This window comes from Erythrolamprus reginae, chromosome 1 (genome assembly GCF_031021105.1).
Source record: "Erythrolamprus reginae isolate rEryReg1 chromosome 1, rEryReg1.hap1, whole genome shotgun sequence".
NCBI lineage: Eukaryota > Metazoa > Chordata > Lepidosauria > Squamata > Dipsadidae > Erythrolamprus > Erythrolamprus reginae.
In genome coordinates, this window is record NC_091950.1 from 218,488,745 (window position 1) to 218,513,740 (window position 24,996).

The 24,996-nt window shown below is 44.7% G+C and overlaps 1 protein-coding gene across 1 annotated transcript in view; it reads left to right on the forward strand.

Moving 5' to 3' along the window:
- ATIC (5-aminoimidazole-4-carboxamide ribonucleotide formyltransferase/IMP cyclohydrolase) overlaps nt 1–24,996 on the forward strand; it is a 108,346-nt gene that overhangs the window by 75,016 nt on the left and 8,334 nt on the right. The window contains exon 15 of the mRNA XM_070732228.1: nt 14,357–14,539. Within this exon, the coding sequence (XP_070588329.1) occupies nt 14,357–14,539 (183 nt within the window). The remainder of the gene's footprint in view (nt 1–14,356; nt 14,540–24,996) is intronic.

Genomic DNA, 24,996 nt, shown 5'->3' on the forward strand with positions numbered 1-24,996 from the left:
GCTCTATTTGTCACTTCGGCATGAAGATCCATCATACCTAATTTATTTAAAGGCAAATTATTTTTTTCCTGTTTTTGGAAGGCTGCTTCAACTCCTGTTTCCCAGTTGGAGGGATTCCCCCTCCAGTTGGAGGGATCCCCCCCTCTTCCCGTTACAAAGTTTCCTGGCCGGAGAACCACACGGATTACTTCCCTGGCAGCTGGCCTGCAAGAACTGCTTAATCTGGATTGAGGAGCATAGATCCCCCCCCATCCCACGGTCTCCTTCCCCCCTTCCACTCCTTTCCTAGCCCTTCCCTTCTCCACGCACGGAGAAAGGTGAAGCAGCCAGCGGTGGGGGAGAACAACTTCCTGCTTCAGGAATCAGGCTCCAACCAAGGCAGCAAAGGTGCAGGGGGCTTGCTGGGAAGCCTGGCAATGTGTGTATGAGATGGCAGCAGAAGGAGTGGAGCCTTCGGTATCAAGTCTCTTGATATTTCTTTTTTCTTTTTTCCTTGTTTTGCTACTCTCAAATTAAGGTGCGTCTTATATTTCGGTGCGTCTTATACTCCGAAAAATATGGTAGCTCTTTCCATCTGATTCTATTAAAGGAAAGTTGAAGGATTCCAAATACTTGAAAAGGAAGTAGAACAGCCAACTTGCCTTAACAAAGGGATGCAACCAAGAATACTGCATCCAGTTTTAGTTACCATATTATATAAAAGATGTTAAGGAACTAGAAAAAGTGCAGAGAAGAGCAACCAGGATGTTTACCGGACTGGAGATTCAAACATATTGAAGAATGGTTAAAGGAACTGAGCATGGCTATTCTAGTGAAGAGAGGGGACATTTTCTGCTACGGCTTGACTTCAAGGCTCCAATCCTCCCCCTCAGGGAGGTGGAACCGACTACGTGGTTCCATCCCAGGCGACTGGTGGACCCAGAGGGTTTTCAGAGGGCGCTTGGGGTTTAACCAGAGTCTCTTGCTGTGGCCTGGAACAAGGCTGCAGCAGAGGTTCTTGACAGGATTGCGCCGTTGCAGCCTCTCTCTGGCACTAGACCCCGGAGAGCTCCTTGGTTCACCAAGGAACTCCGGTTGTTGAAACGCCAGAAGAGATGCCTGGAGAAGCGGTGGAGGAAAAGCAAATCAGAATCTGACCGAACACTTGTAAGAGCCCATATTAAGACTTACAAAGTGGTGCTCAAGGCGGCAAGATACGCATACCATGCCGCCTTGATTGCATCAGCAGAATCTCGCCTGGCCGCCCTGCTTAAGGTAACCCACTCCCTTCTTAATCGGGGGAGTTGGGGAGCCCTTGCAGGGTAGTGCCGAGGATTTTAACACGTTTCACTGATAAAATTGCTCAGATTCGGAAGGACCTTGACTCCAATTGGACAGCAGAGTTGACTGACAACAAGTCAAATGAGGTGAGTAGAGCCCATCATTGTCCACCTGTCTGGGAGGAGTTTGATCTGGTGATACCTAATGAAGTGGGCAAGGCCATTGGAGCCGTGAGTTCCGCCACATGTTTACTGGATCCGTGTCCCTCCTGATTGGTTTCGGCCAGCAGGGAGGTGACACAGCGCTGGGTCCAGGAGATTGTCAACGCTTCTTTGGGGAGAGGGTCCTTTCCGTGCACCCCTTCCTCAATGGGGAAGGTTGTTGAGAAGGTGGTGGCGCTCCAGCTCCAGTGATCCTTGGAAGAAGCCGATTATCAGCATTCAGGCCCGGTTACAGCATGGAAACTGAGTTGGTTGCACTGATGGATGATCTTTGGCAGGCCCAGGACAGAGGCTTGTCCTCTGTCCTTGTGCTTCTTGACCTCTCAGTGGTTTTCGATACCATCAGCCATGGTATCCTTCTGCGCCGGCTGGAGGGGTTGGGAGTGAGAGGCACTGTTCTGCAGTGGTTCTCCTCCTACCTCTCCGGTCGGTCGCAGTCGGTGTTAGTGGGGGTCAGAGGTTGTCCTCTAGGCCTCTCCCTTGTGGGGTGCCTCAGGGGTCGGTCCTCTCCCCCCCCCCCCGCTATTCATGAAACCGCTGGGTGAGATCATCCAAGTGCATGGGATGAGGTATCATCAGTACACTGATGATACCCAGTTCTACATCTCCACCCCATGTCCAGTCAGCGAAGCAGTGGAAGTGATGTGCCAGTGCCTGGAGGCTGTTGGGGTCTGGATGGGTGTCGACAGGCTCAAACTCAACCCTGACAAGATGGAGTGGCTGTGGGTTTTGCCTCCCAAGGACAATTCCATCTGTCTGTCCATTACCCTGGGGGGTGACCCTCAGAGAGGGTCCGCAACTTGGGCATCCTCCTCGATCGACAGCTAACATTAGAGCACCATCTTTTGGATGTGGCAAGGAGGGCGCTTGCCCAGGTTCGCCTGGTGCACCAGTTGCGGCCCTATTTGGATAGGGAGTCTCTGCTCACAGTCACTCATGCCCTAATCACCTCGAGGTTCTACTACATGGGGCTACCTTTGAAAAGTGTTTGGAAACTTCAGATCGTGACTGCGAGAGCAATCATGGGCCTTCTCAGATATACCCATGTCTCATCAACATCTGCAGCCTGTACTGGCTGCTGATCAGTTTCCGGTCACAATTCAAAGTGTTGGTTATGACCTATAAAGCCCTACATGGCATTGGACCAGAATATCTCCAGGACCGTCTTCTGCCGCACAAATCCCAGTGGCCGATTAGGTCCCAGAGTGGGCCTTCTCCAGGTCTCATCGACTAAGCAATTTGTCTGGCAGGACCCATGGGAAGAGCTTTCTCTTTGGCAGCCCCAGCTCTCTGGAACCAACTCTCCCCAGAGATCAGAACTGCCCCCACCCTCCTCGCCTTTCGTAAGTTGTTGAAAACTCACCTTTGCCGCCAGGCATGGGGAAATTGACACCTCCCCTAACTACTTGGTTTATGTGTTGTTTGATTGGGTTGTGTGATTATTTTATTATAAGGGTTTTAAATACAAATCTAATACATCATCATCATCATTATTATTATTATTATTATTATTATTATTAATAATTATTAAGGACCAGGGGAGACATGATAGCAGTGTTCCAATATCTGAGGGGCTGTCACAGAGAGGAAGGGGTCACGTTATTTTCCAAGGCACTTGATGGCCAGACAAGGAATAAAGGTTAGAAACTAATCGGAGACATTCAATCTAGAAATAAGGAGAAATTTTCTGCCACTGAGAACAATCAACCAATCTAACAGCTTGTCTTTAGTTATGGCAGCATCATCAAGAAGCTTTCAAGAAGAGATTGGACTCCCAAAAATGGTGTAGGCAGGATATCCTGTTTGTAGGGCGGGGTTGAACTGGATGACCTAGAACAGAGGTCTCCAACCGCCGGTCCGTGGACCAGGACCGGGCCGTTGGGGTTTTTCAGCCGGTCCGCGGCGGCGCTGACAGCTAGCTCCGCGGCCCTGAGCCTGGTCAGAGCTCGCGTGGAGGCTGCCTCTCTGCTCCTCCCATATTTTGCACCCCTTCCAGCCTCCTGGCCGCATTCACCTTCCTCCGCCACCTCCAGCATCCAGCTCTTCCTCCGCTTCTCACTTCTCTACAAAATGACAGCCGAGCGGCGGCCCGGAGGCTGGGAGGGGGGCGGAGCACTTTGAATCCTGGCAGAAGCTGCTGCCCGAGTGCTCTTGGCCGGTGGGATTCAAAGTGCTGGGGTGGGGGGTGTCCCGACAGCCCCCCCACCCCAGTGCTTCGCCTCCCGCTGGGCAAGAGCACTCGGGCAGCAGCTTCTGCTGGATACGGGCGATGGGTGGGATGAGCGGCGCGGAAGCCGGTGGCTGTGGCAGCTGCTGCAAGAGGCTTCCGCGCCGCTCTGTCCCACTCATCGCCCGTATCCAGCAGATAGGCTTTGAGTTTTTGGCTGGGGGGGGGAGAAGTAGGACCTTCCTAACTCCCCCCCCCAGCCAAAATCACAAAGCCAGGCAGCCCCCAGCCGCCAAAGGAGCCTCCTGATTCTCCCCGCCCTTCTGTCCCGCTCATTGCCCGTGTCTGGCAGAAGCTGCTGCCCGAGTGCTCTTGGCCGGCGGGATTCAAAGTGCTGGGGTGGGGGGTGTCCCAGCCGGAGGCGAAGCACTGGGGTGGGGGGCTGTCGGGACACCCCCCACCCCAGCACTTTGAATCCCGCCGGCCAAGAGCACTCGGGCAGCAGCTTCTGCCAGACACGGGCAATGAGCGGGACAGAAGGGCGGGGAGAATCAGGAGGCTCCTTTGGTGGCTAGGGGCTGCCTGGCTTTGTGATTTTGGCTGGGGGGGGAGTTAGGAAGGTCCTACTTCTCCCCACCCCCACCCCCACCGGGCCATGGAAAACTGGTCTAGCTTAAAGCCGGTCCCTGGTGCAAAAAAGGTTGGGGACCTCTGACCTAGAAGACCCCTTCCAACTCTGTTAATCTGTAATCTTTCTACTGTTTATTGCTCTCTGTCTTTCCACCTAATGGACTCATTAAGTTTAGTGTCCCTTCATTTATTTTCTAGCCCATGCGTATATGTGTATAATTTCCAATAAAGTTCAACCTTCAGATTTGGTGTCTTTGCAGCATAGTAGTCACTGATACATTATATCAACGTCATTTTGCTTTATCAAAATGTTTTGCAATTAGGCAGTTCCGTCAACAATTCATAGTTCTGAGATCATGAAATTGTTAACTTAATGAATAGTGATTCCAGAAATCTTAGATAATTTCAAATGTTTGCATATCTCAGATTTATATCAGGGTTTCTGAGATATGTATTTTTGCAATTCTCAGTGTAAATGGATTCTTTTGAATGGTATAAATATGCAGCTTTGCTTTAGAAGACCCTGATTGAATCTTAACGTGCATCCTTCAAATGCTTTTGTGGGTAGTCCTTGACTTATGGCCATATTTGAGCTCAAAGTTTCTGTTACTTAGCAAGACAATTGTTAAGTGAATTTTATTTGTTTGTTTATTGATTGATTGATTGATTGATTGATTGGATTTATATGCCGCCCCTCTCCGCAGACATTTATGACATTTTTTACTACAATTGTTAAGTGAATAACTGTAATTGTTAAGTTAGTAGTAACATGGTTAAGTGAATCTGGCTTCTACATAGAATTTACTTGTCCGATGGTCACAAAAGATAATCACATGACCCTAGGTCATAAATACAAGTCAGTTGCAAAGCTGCTGAATTTTGATCACATGAACATGCTGCAATGCAATAGAATAGGCTGTTTAACACATTAGCATTATATTCCTCAGTGCCCTATTACTTGAGTTTACAAAGATTTCTAAAATGTTTTTCCTTGAATTTTAGAAAGCTGCTCTTGAAGGATTCACAAAGCTTTTGTTTATTTCTATCACTGACTCCAACTGAGTTGAAAATTTTTTGTTTTCATAATATAATTAAATAATTAGCCATTCCCATTAAACTCTTTCATAATTAGCCATTCCCATTAAACTCTTTCATAATTTCTGGCTCAATAAAGGCCACAAGCTCTAAATGGAAGTAACTACTATTGTTTCCTCCCAAGGAAGCAAGCTCCCAAGTTGTATTGTATCTATATTGTTATAAGCATGCAGTTGGGTTTTACTGAGTACTCAGCTTTTATTAAAATATCCTTTTTAATCACTGTTCTTACAAATAGCCCTACATGACATGAGTCTTTATTGATTAGCCCCTGGAACCATATCAAAGTGCATAGTTCCAGAAACAAATTATTACTAAATTTGATTACAGTACTAAAATTTGATTAAAGCAATTTAAAAAGGAATTTGATAAAATACAATTTAAAATGAAATTGGAATAAATTATTATTTGAAATGAAGTTGGAATAAAATACAATGTAAAATGATATTGAATAAAATACAATAATTTAAGATATAGATATAAGATCATTAGTTTGGTATATAGACCAAGGTACCTGTGTCTCACCCACTTATATAAGCAACAATCAAATAGGATTTAAGCCTGGTCTTCTACCTCTGCCACTCCGCAAATGCAGAGACGCTCATTGCAGGGTATAAAATGAAATCTGCCATATCTGACTATTGTGTCAAGCTGTTCAAATCATGCTCTAAGATATTTTGACAGTTGTAACTTCAAATAGCTGTCTACTTGAAAAGTATGTTTGTATTTGCTCAGCCATTTCAAGCCACCCACCTTACTAAGGATAGTTATATCATTTTGTGTTTCTATGTCCTTAATTCTTTGGGCAGCTCTTTTTTTCAGTTGTTCTCCCGTTATGCAAGAGACAGGAAGGCCACAGCATCTTATGAAATTTGTTAATTTGGTGATCCAGGAGATTTGTGATTGTAATTTTATTTGCTCTAATAGACATAACTTGGGGAGTCCTCTCTCTGCCTTTCCCTGTAAAGCTCATGCGATGTAACCTTCTTTGGGTGTTCGCAGCGGAGCACTCAGCCTCTCCCGCCCTCCAAGGCGCATGGTGAGGTGCAGAAGTTGATTGCTTTCCAAGTGCAATGCATGTAAGATACATTTCAGTAGGTACACAGAAATGAGAATAGACCTGGTGGGAGAGAATGAGAGAGAGGGAAAATAGAGAGAGAAAGAAAGAAAAGGGAAAGAGAGGGAAGGAAAGAGAAGTGGAGAGGAAGGAAGGAAGGAAGGAAGGAGAAATGGAGGGAACAAGGAAGGAGGAAAGGAAGGAAGGAGAAATGGAGGGAACAACGAAGAAAAGGAAAGAAAGAAAGAGAAATGGAGGAAGGAAGGAAGGAAGGAGGAAGAATGAAATGAATGGAGGGACCGAGAAAGGAAGGACTTTGTTAGAAAAATAAAGGAATTTTAGTTTTCAAATTAATTGTTCATGTTCTAAATTTAATTTTCCATTGAGCTAGCAGATGAGGCCAAACGTACTTTGGATTTAAAGCTGGACCTCTCTGTTATTAATCCTTTAATCCACATTTTCATTAGATTTCGTTATAAAATAAGAAATACAGAAAAAAGAAAATTAAGAAAAGAAAGAAGAGTGACTTCTGGTTTTTTTAATGTGTGTTAAAATGCAACACACATCCCTTCCCCACAAAAACCCCCTCAAGCTTTTCCTTTACATTTCATAACATTATCTGCTATCCAGGCTTTTTGGAGAGGATTTACAATGCCAGGTATGTAACGAAAAGCAAATTGGTCATGTTTAATGTTTCTATACAGGATAATGACAATTTCCCTTCTAATTTTATTATAAATGTATTGTACAGATATCATATTTTCAGTTTTTTTAAAAATCAGCAACTTATTTCTGTACAAATGTTTTTTTAAAGTTGGATAGTAGATAAGCTGTCTCAGACAGTTCTCTTAAAACAGAGCTCTTATAAAATTGAACATTAAGTAATATGCTAATTTACATTTCCAAAATTTGAACTGGAGGAATCAGCAAATGTATGATACTTTAGTGACTAGACCAATATTTAGCAAAATATTTAGTATATTCCACTGCTAGATGGCATTTATAGCCAAAGAAACATGCAAACAATTGTAGCCTTTTGTTAAAATGAAGCCTTCTGTGAACATAATCTACGGAGAGGGGCAGCATATAAATCCAATAAATAAATAAATAATAAATAATATACTAGTTGGGAGCAAATATATCTTTTAAATCTATCATTTCCACTCATAAATTAGTTTAGTTAACAAGTAAGCTATAAACAAGCTTAACATGGTTTCTTCCCTTGCACATCGGCTGATCTAAGTTTGCCTATTTGTAGTCTTCTGTTCTTTAAATTATGGATCATGCTAATTTGAGTTGGAATCTTTGTATGGTAGTGATGTAAATAATTAGGCAACCAGAATAACAATAACATAGTGGGAAGGGACCTTATTCTGCTCCAGCCCCGAGCCCCAAATAATTACGCGACAAGTTGTTTTGGGTCACATAATTTGTTTGTTTGTTTGTTTATTTATTTGCTTGGTTAGTTAGTTACCGTAGTTAGTTAGACAGACTTCTATGCCGCCCAATCCCGAAGGACTCGCCTAATGTGCTGCTCAGACCCTATACTTTTCCGCCCACACCAGAAAAAAATTAGAGGGAACATTGGTATAGGCCCCAAACCTCTGTTCCATGTGAGAGCATAGGGGTAACCTTAGTTTTATAAAGTTTAATTAATGGGGTTAGGGACCCTGGGATTACAGATAGGACTGAAAGTGCATTGAACTTTTGCAGCAGAATTCAATAAGAAGCAACAATAATCTGAGCAGTTTGTAATCTAAGGGATTACGTATGAGGCGAAAAGGCATCTGTAATAGAGGCCACAGTTAACTCAGAAGTTTATTACAGAACTCATGCCAGGCCTGGCAGGTACAGACTTAAGCAATAATATACACACAGGCTTATATATAACAAGCTGCCTGAGGCAGCACCCAATCCCCGCAGAGAGAAACTTCCCGCTTACATTGTAACTACGGGCTGGCGGCCAATCAGCACCCTGGATAGGGACGCCTATCGCCCGGCTCTAATCTGCGGCTGTAACTGAGCAGATACAACACTCCTATCCCTTTCGTTAGCACATACGTAATCTTTCAAATATTCCGGTCTCTTACACAGACGTCCCGATCTCCGTGGCTCTATTACTTGTTCCTCCCTGGTCTCCGGACTCGCCTCTCTGCTTCCCTCGCTTACAAACGGCGAGGCTTCTTCCGAGCTGTCAGTTCCCCCATTGTTTCCGCCCCGGTTTAGGGTTTCCTCCATAACAATTCCGGGGTGGCCTTGACCCCTTTCCTCGCCAGTATCCATTCCCTTGTCTAACCGAATCTGGTCCAAATGTCTCCTCCACACTCGGCCATCCCTTAACATGACCTCAAATGACCTGGGACCCAGCTCCCTGCTTATTTCTCCTTCTGCCCAATTCTGCTCTCCTGAATATGAGCGCGCAAACACCCGGTCACCCACTTTCACCTTTCTGACCGGGGTTTCTGGCCAAGGCACCGACTGTGAATACCACGGATGAAGCCTATCTAAAACTATTCGAAGTTTGCGACCCATTAATAGCTCTGCAGGGGTCTTGCCAGTGGCCACACAGGGTGTAGTGTGCTGTGCTAATAACAAATCTGCCAACCTTTTCTGCCATGAACCCCCAGTCATCTTCTTTAAAGACTCCTTGACTGACCTAACTGCCCGTTCCGCCTGGCCATTACTGGCCGGATGCCAAGGCGAGGTCAGCGCGTGGCGGATGCCCACCGATGCCACGAACGACTCGAACAGTACCGATGTGAATTGCGGGCCGTTGTCCGAAACCAGGAGGTCTGGGAACCCCTGTGTGGCAAATACTGTCATCAGTGCCTCTATAATCGTTTGTGACTGTGTGGATTTTAGGTGCACCACCTCCACCCACTTAGAGTGTGCGTCCACAATTACCAGGAAAGACTGCCCGATGAAGGGGCCGGCCAAATCAATATGTATCCGGGCCCAGGGGCCCGCAGGCGGCTCCCAGGCCAATGGCTCCCCCCGGGGAGGGAAAGGCCGGTGCTCTTGGCATGTCCTACAATCTGCCACTCTTTGCTCTACCCCCTTATCCAGCCCCGGCCACCACACGTAATCCCTCGCCAGGCTTTTCATGCGCACAATGCCTGGATGGCCATCATGCAAGAGAGCTAATACCTGGCTGCGCTGCCTACTCGGAATTACCACCCTGCAACCTCTCAGCAGAATTCCTCTTTCCACGGAGAACTCGTTTCGACACCTGAAGAAAGGCACATACTCCTCGGCAGGGGCTGAGACAGGCCACCCCCTTAACACCCATTGCCTTACTTGGGACAAGATGAAATCCCGCCCGGTTTCCCAAGCTACCTCGGCTGCAGATAGAATAAGTCCTCCTTCTGACAACGCAAAGACTGAACATGCAGGTGCGGGATCCACTAAAACTTCGGCCAGGGGGCATCTGCTAAGGGCATCTGCATGAGATATATGGCGCCCAGGTTTGTATAATAAAGTGTAATTATAGTTTGCAAGGAAAACTATCCATCGTGACATCCTGGGGGAGATTACTACAGGGCTTTGACGGGACCCAGACAATAATCCCAATAACGGCTGGTGGTCTGTCACCAGTTCGAAGTGACGGCCATACAGGTACTCGTGGAACCTTCGGACTCCAGCAATCAGAGCCAGCGCCTCCTTGTCGATGTGGCCGTAATTACGTTCCGCTTTAGCCAGCGTGCGGGAGAAGAAAGCCAGGGGAGCTTCCGTACCATTTGGCAGTCTGTGGCTTAAGACTGCGCCCACCCCATATTGAGAAGCGTCGCAGGTGAGTACCAGGGGCAACCCAGGTGAGTATTGAGCCAGGATGTTATTAGAAGTGAGTAACTCCTTAACCCCCAAGAACGCGGCTTCCTCCCTCTTTCCCCAATGCCAAGGGGACTGTTTGTCGAGAAGTCTGTGTAAAGGCTCAGCCACCGATGCCTTATGCGGGATGAAGACCGCATAAAAATTTAGTAAACCCAGGAACGCCTGGAGCTCCCCCTTGGATTGTGGCCTGGGGGCATCCCTGATGGCACGAATCTTTTCAGGAGTTGGGTGTATTCCCTGCCCATCCACCGTGAAACCTAGAAACTCGACCTGGGCCACACCAAACACGCATTTCTTAGCTTTCAGTTTAAGCCCAGCCTCCCTGAATTTAGCCAAAACCTTCCTTACTCGTGCCATTAATTCGTCTGTGGAACTCCCCGACACCAGAACATCGTCGAAATACGGCACAGTTCCTTCCAGTCCATATAACAGGCGCTCCATCAAACCTTGGAAGATGCCTGGGGCGATGGAAACCCCGAACTGCAGTCTGTGGCATTTAAATACCCCCCTATGGGTGATGATCGCCTGGGCCTCGGCTGTCAAAGAGTCTACGGGGAGCTGCTGGTAAGCTTGGGATAGGTCGAGCTTGGCAAACACCCGACCCTCCCCCAGAGTGTGTAGCAGCTGTTGCACCACTGGCAAGGGGTATGAATGGTGGGCCAATGCACGATTCACAGAGCACTTATAATCCCCACACAATCTGATTCCCCCATCCCCCTTGAAAGCAATCACCACAGGGGTCTCCCATGCAGCCTGATCTACCGGCTCTAAAACCCCCTGGGCAATTAATCTGTCCAACTCTGCATCTACCTTAGGGCGGAGGGGAATAGGGACACGGCGGGCCTTTAAGCGAACTGCTGGAACCTTCGGATCTAAATTGAACGAGATGGGGATGCCAGTATAACGACCCAAATTGCTGTCAAAAATGGCAGGGAACTCCCGTGCCAGCTGTTCAAATCCCGACTCCCCCACGATTGCATTAACCCCCTCCAAGGAGAGTCCCAGAGAAGAGAACCAGTCCAGTCCGAGCAGGCTGGCAAAGGGTCCATCCACCACTACGAGAGGCAGTCTACCGGCGAAAGACTTAAAGCGGACTGCAAAACGGCCTTCTCCGATGATAGGAATTGCAGCTCCTTGGTAATCCCTCAGGCTCAAAGCGCAGGGCAGCAGGCGACTCTTCCTCCATGCAGGGAAACAGCACTTGAGGGTGGCCCAAGAAATTAAGGAATGAGCAGAACCGGTGTCTACCTGCATGTTACAACGAGAACCCCCCAATTGAACCACCACAGAAATTTTCTCAGCCGAGCCGGCGGTCCTCCTGACATAAGACGAAACCGGACGAGGGCAGCTGTACACCGCGTTGGAGTCATCTCTTCTAGGGGGGGGGGAAATCTTCTTTGTCCCCGAGAATTGAAGCCAGAAAACTCACGCTGCTCCCGGAACGGGGGAGCCGGGGATCTACGAGACCGGCAAACTCTGGCGATGTGACCTTTGGCACCACATCGCCAACATGCCACATCTCGGGACGGGCAATTTGAACGATAATGACCCCCCCCCCCCCACAACCACGGCAAGGCGACAAAGGAGGACGAGGACGTCCCGTCGGTGCTTCTCTAGCCCGATTAGTAGCCAATCTGCAGACCTCTTCATCTTCTTCGCCCCCTAAATCGCCCACCTCCTCCGGGGCCAGCTTGGGTTTTTCCGAAACAGTGGCTGCCTTTTGCGTGATATTAACTGAGCTGTCCATAGAAGCCAAAGATTGTGTAGATAACTCGAAAGCACGAGCCTCCGCCACCGCAGCTTGAAAGGTTAAATCCCGAATTGCCAGGAGGCGCCGCTTGAGGCGACCGTCCCTGACTCCGAAAACTAGTCTATCCAAAAGGTAGTCATTAAGGTCCCCAAACTCACAATATAACGCCGCCCTCCGGAGAGCAGCCAGAAAGTCATTAATAGACTCCCCTTCGGCTTGATTCCGCTGATAAAAAGTATAGCGACGAGCACACCTTGAAGGGGCAGGGGCATAATGATCTTGTAACGTTTTCAAGAAATCCTCCCATGACACATCATGGATGGAAACTGGGGCAAACAGGGCACGAGCTGTTTCAAACATATCGGGGCCACAAAACCCCAAAAAATAGGACCTCTTCCTATCCCCCGAAATGTCCTGGTATCCATTTGAGATCAGGAAACAATCAAAACGGGCGACATAGGAGTCCCACGTCTCCCCTTGAGGATCAAAGGGGGGGAATGTTAAATGCACAGACATCCTGACTTACTGTCACCACTGTCAATCTTCCGCATAGGCTCGCTACCTCGTCGCCAATGTAATAGAGGCCACAGTTAACTCAGAAGTTTATTACAGAACTCATGCCAGGCCTGGCAGGTACAGAGCAATAATATACACACAGGCTTATATATAACAAGCTGCCTGAGGCAGCACCCAATCCCCGCAGAGAGAAACTTCCCGCTTACATTGTAACTACGGGCTGGCGGCCAATCAGCACCCTGGATAGGGACGCCTATCGCCCGGCTCTAATCTGCGGCTGTAACTGAGCAGATACAACAGCATCCATGAATTTTCTTTTTATTGCAAAAGGTGAATCCTGAGAGTTGTTGTTTTGCATTGTGAATAATTGATTGTTTCCTCTTGAATCTCTTGCAGTGCCTATAGAACGGATACAAGGCAGTCAGTTTCCAAAGAGTCAGTTAATGTGACTCTTTGGAAAAGGTCAGGCAAGAGCTCCCTAACAAATGTTCCTTTTAATGGTGTTGTAGTATTTATTTATTCTAAAAGGCCTGATTGAGAAGTTGCAAAATGAAATAATTATTTTCTGCCAAGTAAGTAGAGGCTGCTGCTGCTGCTATGGCTGCAGACACTGGAGAAGACATATACCTTGTTGGAAATAAGTTAACTTTACGAATGAAAGGACTGAGCTAACAAAAGTTGAGTAGTGAGAAGACCCTAAGACATGGGTGCCAAATTTGTGGCGTCACATTATCGTCATGTGATATTTTGCTACATTTTTCCTTTTTGTAGAACAGAAGTGGGCGTGGTCTGCACTTGATGCAATTGCCAGTTTGATACCCTCCCCTAGGATAGTTTTGTACTATTGAAAACCTGTGATTTTAAATAATAAAACTCTTGTCTACGGGCAGTGCTGTAAGGAAAACAAAATAAATTTTGTTAGTTTGAGCCCACAGTACAGATTAATACTGGGGGCTCAAACTAACAAAATGAAATTTAATGTTGAAAAAAGCAAAATCTTACACCTAGATTAGAAAAACCTAAGACACGCATACAAATTGGGAGCAATTGTGAGAGAGATCTCAGAGTCTCGGTGAATAACCAACTAAATATGAGCCAGCAATGTACAGCGCTAAAAAGCCGACACAATCTTAAGCTGCATCAACCTCCAAGACTAAGGAGGTACCAATACCACTCTAAAATGCCCTAGTCAGATCACACGTAGAGTACTGCATTCAATTTTGGTCACCCAACTACAAAAAGGACATTGAAACTCTAGATAAGCTATAGAAAAGAGCAATCAGAATGATAAAGGGTCTCGAAACCAAGACATACAAAGAGAGGTTGCTAGAACTGGGCATGGATAGTCTAGCAAAAAGGAGGGCCAGAGGGGACATGATAGCAGTATACAGATATTTGAGGGTTTGCCACAGAGAGGAGGGGGTCACACTATTTTCCAGGGCACCAGAGGGCCAGACAAGGAATAATGTATGGAAACTGACCAAAGAGATTCAACCTAGAAATAAGGAAGAATTTTCTGACAGTGAGAGCGATCAACCAGTGGGACGCCCTGCCAGTGGAGGTTGTGAACGCCCCATCACTTGACACATTCAAAAGGAAATTGGACTGCCATCTGGCTGGGGAAGTGTAGGGTTTCCTGCTTGAGCAGGGGGTTGGACGATGATCTGCAAGGTCCCTTTCAACTCAACTCAATTCAACTTAATAAATAAACAAATAAATAAATAAATAAATAAATCTTCACTATGGTGTTTAGTGATACTGATATAATGAATAACTATATACAAAGTTTTTCATGTTCCTTTTTATTATATTGTTCCATGTTTTTTTAGGTGATTGGAATTGGGGCTGGTCAGCAATCCCGTATCCACTGTACCCGCTTGGCTGGAGACAAGGCAAATTTCTGGTGGCTCAGACATCACCCAAGAGTGCTTTCCATGAAGTTCAAAAGTGGAGTAAAAAGAGCAGAGATTTCCAATGCTATTGATCAATATGTCACTGGGACCATTGGTGAGGTAAAGCAATCAGACACATAAACAGAAACAATTCTAAAATCATATGTGGATTTCAACTCCCAGAATTTTCCAGCTAAATTCCAGAAGTTATGGGTAACTGGTAACTGTTGTCATATTTTCCTGGAAACCTTTGTTCATGTTTCTGTTTATTTAACATATCTTTGAAAGGATTACTAGAAGAGAATAATATTTCTTTGACAATGTCACAAAGGTGTTGGATGAAGGTGGTGCTGTGGATATTGCCTATTTGGACTTCAGCAAAGCCTTTGATATGGTTCCACATAAAGAGCTGATAGATAAATTAGTGAAGATTGGACTTAATCCCCGGATAGTTCAGTGGATTTGCAGCTGGCTAAAGCATAGATATCAGAGGGTTGTTAATGGCGAGTATTCTGAGCAGAGCCTGGTTACAAGCGGTGTGCCACAAGGGTCTGTTCTGGGTCCTATTCTTTTTAATATCTTTGTGAGTGACATAGGGGAAGGTTTGGTAGGGAAGGTTAGTTGGGGGAAAGATTAGAAGTAACATGAGAAAGTATTATTTTACTGAAAGAGTAGTAGATGCTTGGAACAAACTTCCAGCAGACATGGTTGGTAAATCCACAGTAACTGAATTTAAACATGCCTGGGATAAACATATATCCATCCTAAGATAAAATACAGGAAATAGTATAAGGGCAGACTAGATGGACCATGAAGTCTTTTTCTGCTGTCAATCTTCTATGTTTCTATATTGGAAGCACCAGTTTCATAGCTTTTCCATATCAGTCCTTAAAGGCTGTTGATGTTGCTAATCACTGAGATTTTGTCTGGACTGCATAAAAATGTTTCTGCTTTTTAAAAATAATGAGTGAGAACATGCTAAATATGGGTAATCCTCAGGGTACAATCATAACAGTTATAACTGAATCACAAATAAACGAACTCTATCCCTCCCCAATTCAACATTATGTTGAATGCATGGGTAGTTAAGTTCTCAGGAATAGTGAAACTATGGCCTCCAACATGTCAAGGCATCTCCCCCACCCACTGAGATACCTCATGGTCCCTTCCCACCCCATGGGGTCTCCACAGCTGCTTGTCCCTACTCCACACCATTCCCCTATTAGCAATCATTTATTTGGGGGGGGGGGTGTATAATTTTTTATTGTTTTTACAGATATTCAAATTCACATACATCAAATTAAAATACAATGCAATATAATAACAAATGCCAAGTTCTAAATCCAAATTTCCTAATTATTTATCCAATTTTATTCTGTCACATATCATTCATCCTGTGTTACCTCCTTTTCAAACCCTATCATCTAGATTTCAGATATTCTCCTTCGCCCTGATCTGAATTCAAAGTGCTATTAGCTATCTCAATTTCTCATGGCTATTTGCTGTTTATTTACCAAAACTATGCTGTCGTGCTACAATCCATTTCTTATATTCTTAAGCTCATTCTTACTTTTTTTAAGACCCTCATTTTATCAAAGCCCTTAAAAAAAGAAATTTCCAAGTTTACTTCTCTTTATATCCCAGGAAGGAAAGAAAAGATAATCATTCATATCCAATCTTAATCTAATTATAACAATATCAGTATACATAGGAGGAAGGGTAGTATTTTAAAGATTTTTTTAAAAAAAGTATTTCCCATTCGCTTCATTCCTTTCATTTTTTCCATTATACCAATACAGTGGTACCTCGGTTCTCGAACACGTTGGTTTTTGTACATTTCGGATAGCGAACAAAATTTTCTGCAAAAATTTGCTTCGGTATCTGAACAAAAATTCAGATACTGAACAGAAAATTTTGTTTACTATCCAAAATGTGCGACCAGGGCAGTTTTGCAAAGCAGCTGCCACAATATCTGAGGGGATGGGGTGAGACGGAATGGGAGTCAGGATCTGACACACCCCTCCTGGCCGCCCTCTTAACAGCCTCCCAGTCTCTACTGTCTAACTGCTCCAAGCTGCAGGAAGGGTAGCGCTGGCTGCAATGCCAGCAGCTTCGGGGGGCTCCTTTCCTCAGCGGTTCAGTTTGTTACCTCCAGGTAGCTGCACCAACTTTTTCCTTCCCAGCGGCGGCGGCTCTGGTGGCTTCCCTTCGAGGAGCAGCAGCAGCAGCGTCGGGAACGTCACGTAATGAAGGGAAGCCGCCGGAGTCACCACCACCGGGAAGGAGGGAGGGAAGGAAGGAGGGAAGGAAGGAGAGAAGGGAAGGAGGGAGGGAGGGAAGGAGGGAAGGAGGGAGGGAAGGAAGGAAGGAGGGAGGGAGGGAGAGAAGGGAAGGAGGGAGGGAAGGAGAGAAGGGAAGGAAGGAGGGAAGGAAGCTAGGAGGGAAGGAGGGAGGGAAGGAAGGAGGGAAGGAGGGAGGGAAGGAAGGAGGGAAGGAAGGAGGGAGGGAAGGAGAGAAGGGAAGGAAGGAGGAAAGGAGGGAGGGAAGGAAGGAGGGAGGGAAGGAAGGAGGAAAGGAGGGAAGGAGGGAGGGAAGGAAGGAAGGAGGCGGGCATTCTAAAAGCCGAGAAGCCGTTGCCACAAGCGCTGCTGAAGGAGGACTCGTGCCCCAAGAAAGCCGGTGAGAGGGGCGAATCGGGCGGGGGGGGGTAGCGGCGAGGAGCCCGGAGGCGCTGGGGGGGGGGGTGGCCGGCATGAAAAACAACCATTGCCAGCCTCCGAACTTTCGTCGCTCCACCATCTGCGCATGCGCGGCCATGGAAAAAGGGCACGCATGCTCAGATGGTGTTTTTACTTCCGCACCGCTATATCGCGAAAAATCGATTTTCGCTAGAGGTCTTGGAACGGAACCCTCGCGATAATCGAGGGATCACTGTAATGCCATTGTATTTGGGCTCGAAGTCACTAACCAACCTGATATAGAGCAAATTCGAAAAATCATCCCATCCAATTTTCCAGCTGATGAAATCATTGAAGTGACCAGAGATGGCCCGGAATACAATTATAGAGATGGTTCAGTAGCCCCCAAATTCTGCAGAGTGGTTCTCACAAATGAACTTAGCAAACACAAATTCATTAAGACCATAAACTCATTAAACAGAGATGACTCAAACCTGAAAAAACTTCGCTCTACACCAGACTTATCAATTTTACAACGTATCCAATCCCATGAATTATGAGCAGATCTTAAAAAACGTCAAGACCAAGGCCAAACTGATCTTTATATCTACTACTGTGCCAGCTGCATCAAAACCAAGTTACGCAATTCACCAACCAACCCCCAAACCATCATCGACCAAAACCACCTCAACCTCCAATCTACCCTCAACCAAGATCAACCCCTCATTAACTACTACTTTCAAACCACCATCGCTCACAACCATCCTAACTTCCAATCCACCACTACTCAAAACCAACTCTCAATAAACCAAGACTAGGTATGCACGCCTCTTACTTCCTCAACACCATCCACTGCTAATCTCAAATGTAAACTGATGAACTCAAGAAGCATCGTTAATAAAATACTTACTACAAACTGCTAAATTCGACATCATATTTATCTGTGAAACATGGTTAAATGAATCCCTCCCAGACTCCGTTATCACAGTAAGTGACTATCAAGTTTACCATTCTGACCGTACTAGCTCCTTACCCACGCTATGCGCACATGCCACAGTCATCCCTATCTTCAAAAAAGGAGATCCAAGCAATGTTGAAAATTACAGATTTATCTCTTTCTGTTGTGTCCCCTGCAAAGTTATGGAATCAATCATAAACCAATCCATTACACTCTACCTTGAAGCTAATAACCTACTTTCCAATAAACAATTATCCTGTAATCTACAACTCTTACACTGTAAAAATATTTGGACCACTCAACTTGACCAAGGTAATTCAATTGATGCAATCTATATCGACTTTTGCAAAGCCTTTGACTCAGTTGTCGACGACAAACTTCTTCTGAAACTCAAATCCTACGGCATCTCTGGTCTACTACACAATTGATTAACAGCATTCCTATCTAACAGACAACAAGTGGTCAAAATAGGAAGTGCCACTTCTCTTCCTGATCCTGTTAACAGTGGTGTCCCCTAAGGCAGTGTTTTAGGACCAACACTATTCATACTATATATAAATGAGCTTTGTGATTGCATCATTAGCAATTGCATTCCCTTTGCAGATGATACCACCGACAATACTGCTACCCTTCAAAAAGACCTTGACCACGTAGCAGAATGGTCTAAAACCTGGCAACTTCAAATCTCCACCACTAAATGCTCTGTCTTACACATTGGTAAAAAGAATCAGAATACTAAATATAAACTTGGAGGAATTGAACTTTTTGATAACCCTCAATCTGTCAAAGACCTTGGAGTACTCATATCTAATGACCTAAACCCTAGAGCCCACTGCAACAACATTGCCAAAAAGGCTTTAAGAGTTGTTAACCGAATCCTTCGCAGCTTCTTCTCTGGTGATTTTGAACCACTAACAAGAGTTTACAAAACATTTGTCAGACCAATCCTAGAATACAGCTCACCTGTATGGAACCCACATTGCATATCTGACATCAACACAATTGAGAGAGTCCAGAAATATTTCACAAGAATAGTCCTTCACTCCTCTTCTCAAAACAAAATAGTTTACTCCGCCAGACTTGAAATACTTGGATTAGACAATTTACAACTCTGTCATCTCCGTTGCGACTTAAATATTGTTCATAAAATCATATACTAAAATGTCCTATCTGTTACTTCACCTTCAACTGCAACAATACATAAGCATGAAATCGATTTAAAATAAATGTCAACCGCTCCAAACTTGACTGCAAAAAATACAACTTCAGCAACAGAGTAATCAACGTCTGGAATGTACTACCTGACTGTGGTTTCTACTCCTAACCTCAAAACCTTTAACCTTAGACTATCTACAATTGACCTCTCTTCCTTTCTAAGAGGTCTGTAAGGGGCGTGCATAAGCGCACCATTGTGCCTACCATCCCTGTCCTATTGTCTTCTTTTGTTTCTTTTTATCACTACTTATCTAATGTTTTATTTGTACAAATTACCACCTTATAATTGTTAGATAGATAGATAGCTAGATAGTGCATGTGCGCGCTATTGCACAGTTGTGTGTGCCCACACCCATATTCAGTGCTCCCCAAACTTTTCCATTTTCTGACTTCCGATGGGCCCACTAGGCCCATTTTTTGCCCTCCCCAGGCTCCAGAGGCTTTCTTGGAGCTTGGGGAGAGCAAAAACACCCTGCCCTGCCTCCCTGGAGGCCCTCCGGAGGCCAAAAATTTCCTCCCAGACACACTGTGCAAGCCAAAAATCAGCCACCTGTGGCCCGTGTACCAAAGGTTCGCCATCACGGATCTAGGCCCTTGGCAGTCTGGTTTCAGCCCCACCTACAACACTGAAACTGCTTGGGTTGCGCTGACAGATGATCTTTGGCGGGCCCAGGATAGAGATCACTTCTCAATCCTGGTGCTTCTTGACCTTCAGCGGCTTTCAATACCATTGACCATGGAATCCTCTGCCAGCTGGAGGACTTAGGAGTGGGAGGCACCATTTTACGGTGGTTGGCCTCCTATCTCTTCGGTTGGTTGCTGTCGGTGTTGCCAGGAGCCAGAGGTCAACTCCTAGGCCCCTCCCCTCAGGGTTCCTCAGGGGCCAGTTCTCTCACCCCTGTTGTTTAGGGTCATTCCATATCAAGTGATCCAAATATGAATATTTTTTTTAATTGACCTCTTTAGATTTCTTTTATCTTTATTTTTTTATGAAGTACTATTTTAGTTAATTACAAGTTAAAAATTAAGGTAAAGAGGTGGGAGAGGCCTCATTTTTCTCAGAATGGTACCAGTTTTCATTTGATATGTCACAAGACTATGTTTCTTTATATTATGTTTTGGAGAAATCAAATTCAAAATTTTGATGCGCAATTGTGAAAAAAACATGTTTTAAAATTGTGAAAAAATGCATGTGTGTTACTTGTGTTCTTGGTTATATTTGTACAGGGATTCAATTTGGGACCCTTACCCTATCAAAAAAAAAATTAAGCCTTGAATCATCTGATTTTATATTTGTGTGAGTTTCTTCCTTTTTTCTTTTCAAATTACAACTTATTTAATTCAACATTTATATGCAACAATAAAGAAACACAAAATACCATATATATTTTAATCATCATAACACAACTTGCTCAGCATTTTCAACCTGAATGTATAGAACAAACCAAAAGAAAAAAGGTGATCATAAGTGTGATTTTTCTAAATACAGTCTCATCCTAAATATATATTAAAAACAAGATTATAAGAACCAATATTGTTAACACCTATTTATACATGTAACAATTTTTATTATTATATTATATTTATATATATTATATAAGAGCATTTTTCTCTTTTGCAAGTTGCTTTTACAATTGTCACAAATTTTCATGCCTGTATTGACTGATGGATTTATATGAAACATCCAATCTTGTACTGACCTAAGTTTTTTTTTTTCTTGTTTGTCCAGTTTTTTCAAAAAGATTGCAACAGCATATATCAGTGATGGTGAACTTTTTTTTGGCTCATGTACCAAAAAGGGGTGGGTGGGTACTAGCATGAGTGACATGCCCACACGCCTTCCCTCCCCCTGCGCATGTGCAAACCCCCCCCCCCATGCTGCTTTTTCTGTTCCTTCCCGGCTCAGCTCCGGGATCTTTGTGGGTTGGGAAGCATCAGGATGAGAATCTGGGGAGCCGCGCCGGACTCCGGGATGGTGGGGGCCATGGTGGGAGGGGAGGGAGAAAGTGCCCCTACCTGAAGAGCCAGTGGATGGGTGTGCCAGGCAGCACCTTCTTCTTTCTGCTGTGTCCTGCTTTCTTTTTCTCTTTCTCTCCATCCCCCACCCCCACCCAGCCACCACCATCTCAGAGGCCGGCACAGCTCCACAAATTCTCACCCTGATGCTTCCCAGCCCAGAAAGGTCCCTGAGCTCAGCCAGGAAGGCACAGAATGAGCAGCTCCCTACCTCCATGCAAACAGCAGCACGTTTTAAAGCGAGGGGGTGAGCAAAGGAGACAGAGGCAAAGATTGTTTTGCTTCCGGGGCTTCAGGGAAGCTTCACTGAAGCATCCGGGGGGGGAGAAACGGCTTTTCCCAAGAGCCGAAAATCAGCTGGCCAGTGCACGCATGCGGGCTGGAGCTTACATAGGGCAACGTCTCACATGCCCTCCGATATGGCTCTCCATGCCATAGGTTCGCCATCACAGGCATATATTATAAACAGCTGTTCCTTGAGAAGTAGCAGCCATTGCTGTGTGAGAAAAATACAGTTAATATTAAGTAAGGAAAATGGATAATAAAAATAAAGATTTACTTGAGACTTGAGATATAACTGTGTTACTATAAAGTGAGTATTAGGGATAGCGCACACACAGCCTTTTCTGTCTGCGGCAGCATTTTTCTACTAAGTTTTCACTATATCTGCATTAGTTTTTTTAATCACTAGTGAAAGCGATGGCAGTTTTTTATATAAATAGTGATAAATGCTGCATTTATTGCAGCGATCAAAAGGTAGTGCAAACACTGCATGTGTTTAACCCCGTTGAAATCAATGGGGGATGTTTTTCTGAACAATGATCACTCAGAATAGCAGTGTGTGTGTATTAGCCCTTAATAAGAAAAGCATTAGACTATTAATATAAATTTATTCAAACTTTAAACACACTCACCAATATTGTAGCACACCGACTCCCTTGATGCCTATGTAGAGACTACTGTTTGTTCAAGAGTGAACCTGTTCAGGCATGTCAGGACATGAAAGCTCTGAAGGTCTGTCTTACTTCCTCACTCTGCGGTGGGCAGATATTTCAACTGATTGATAGGGTTGATGGCCTGTCATCTGCTCTGCATTCAGTGTCTACCCCTGTTCGTTTTCAGGTTGAATCCTAACAAATCTTTCTCCTCTGTCCTCTCCTGCTTTTAAGCTGTAACATAATAAAATAACAAAGTAATATCTAAAAATCATGGATTATTTAGTAAATATAGACAGGCTGAACAGATCTGAATTCAAGATTTTTGAATTGACACTGTTTAATAGTTATATTTTAAAATATGATTCCATCACAATCCCAACTTGAATTGTGGTACTGATGTGGCTAGGAGCATATTAGGCACATGCGCATTTTTGGAATTTTTTAAATTAAATGTTTTTTTCAGAAATGCATTTAAAAAGTTTGTGTTTGTGTTCTCATGGGTAAAATATTAACAGAGATACTCTTGTGACATATCTGGTGAAATCCTGTGCAGTTCTGAGTAGAATGGTGTTTATTATGTTTCTCTATCTTTTTTCTAGCCTGGTGTATGAGGAGAAATGTAAAGACAGGCAATACTGAAATTTGCACTTTTTCCGAACTTTGAAAATCATTTTCATATTTTGTATTCTTTGACACACTATTACCAAATAACAAAAACTCAAAAGAATTAAAAATATAGAGGTAAAAATCATTGTTTCACTTGACATGGAATGACCCTTTAATATCTACATGAAACAGTGTTCCCTCTAATTTTTTTTGTGTGTGGGTGGAAAAGTATAGTGTCTGAGTGGCAAATTAGGTGAGTCCTTCAGGACTGGGTGGCATAGAAGTATGAATGAATGAATGAATGAATGAATGAATGAATGAATGAATGAATGAATGAATGATCATGCCTGAGCGGCGCTATGTATTTTGTCAATAGTTAATGAATCTAACCACAGAAGTTCTCAAATTCCGAAAAAGATTCATAAAAAGATAAACAAATTTATGCAACCCACTTTATGAATAAATGTTAAAAAAAAACAATTACAGAATTGTATAATTTAATTTTCAAATATTTATTTTATTTAAAATATGATAGCATAGCAATGCCAACAATTCCAAATTTGATTATCATGTCTGAAACAAATCTTTAATAAAATTCCTACATACCACTTCCAAATCAATGTTGAACTTCTTACTTTATAGAGAAGAAAACAACTGCTAGCTTTGTTTTCCAAAACCCATAAACATTGAAACAATTGCTATCTCATCTTATAGATTCTGTGCAGTATTTAGAACAGTATCTAACATATATGGGAACATAATTGTTAAACTTTACTGAGAAGTCAGTCCCTTGTTCAAGACAGCCGACCCATGTGAGGTGAACATAGATTTACAAACTGTCTTTCTAAATGAAACCATAAATGCAACTTTAACAACTTTCCATTAAGTTATACTAACTACATTCATAATATACTACTACAAAAAGATGTTTTGAAGAAGCTGAATATAACGCTACAAATTTTCTTAAAGCAAAATATTTATAATGGTATTGGCCAGGAGTTCACTTCAATTAATTTACTGTAGGGCAAAATGTATATTGAAATGTTCCCTAGCAAATAAACCCCACTATCAACTCAGTATCAATTGTCACATTTATTTATGGAGAGATATGGAAAAAGCATACAAGCATATTCTCTTAGCGGCTTGACAATAAATATGTCCACTGCTGCGGGAGAAACAGTCGCTTCCCGAAGGAGAAGGGAAGAGACCGAACCGCCACCTTCTCCCTCAGCAATTGTCTCCGCCTGCATGCAGAGACTCCCCCTTCCCTCCGAGGGAAGCGACTCCCTGCCCTCGGCCATTAACAGTTTAAGAGAAACCACCGGGCTCGAGATCCACCGCCCGCCTTCCAGAGAGATGCCGACATTCTGTTCACTCCTCCTCCTCCCCCCCCCCCGGGATTTCCTCTCTCCTGCCCCAGATTTTCCCTTATTTCCCCTGCAAACAGTGCGGGGGGAATTCAGCTACTTACCTCCTGCTCACTGCCTGCTGGTTCCTAGCCGCGCTTGTCCGCCAGCTGTTCTCTCCAGTGCCCAGGCTGGGCGGTTCAGCTTTCTCCCAGCCCGGCCCGGCCTCCAGGCCGAGCCGTTTCTCAGCCACCAGTGAGACTCTCCCCTCAGTAAGGGCAAAGTGGGGAGGAGGAGCATGACTGCCCGGCACTTTGAAAGTGCCGCCGCTGTCGTGCTCAGCAGGGTCGGAGTGGAGAGGAGCCAGATTGCAGCAGGCGGGAAAGTATAACTGCAGGCACTTGGAAAGTGCTGTGCCAAGACACCCTGATGCTTATGGGGAACATTGACATGAAACCGCTGGGTGAGATCATCCGATGGCATGGGGTGAGTTATCATCAGTAAAATGATGATACTCAGCTTTACATCTCCACCCCGTATCAACTCAGTGAAGCAGTGGAAGTAATATGCTGGTGTCTGGAGGCTGTCAGGGTTTGAATGGGTGTTAATAGGGTTAGACTCAACCCTGACAAGATGGAGTGGCTTTGGGTTTTGCCTCTCAAGGACAATCCCACCTATCCATCCATTACTGTGGAGGGGGAGCTTTTGCCCTCCTCAGAGAGAGTCTGCAACTTGAGCGTTCTCCTCAATCCGCAGCCGAGCTTAGAAGACCATCTCGCTGATGTGGCAAGGAGAGCGCTTGCACGGGTGCACTTGGTGC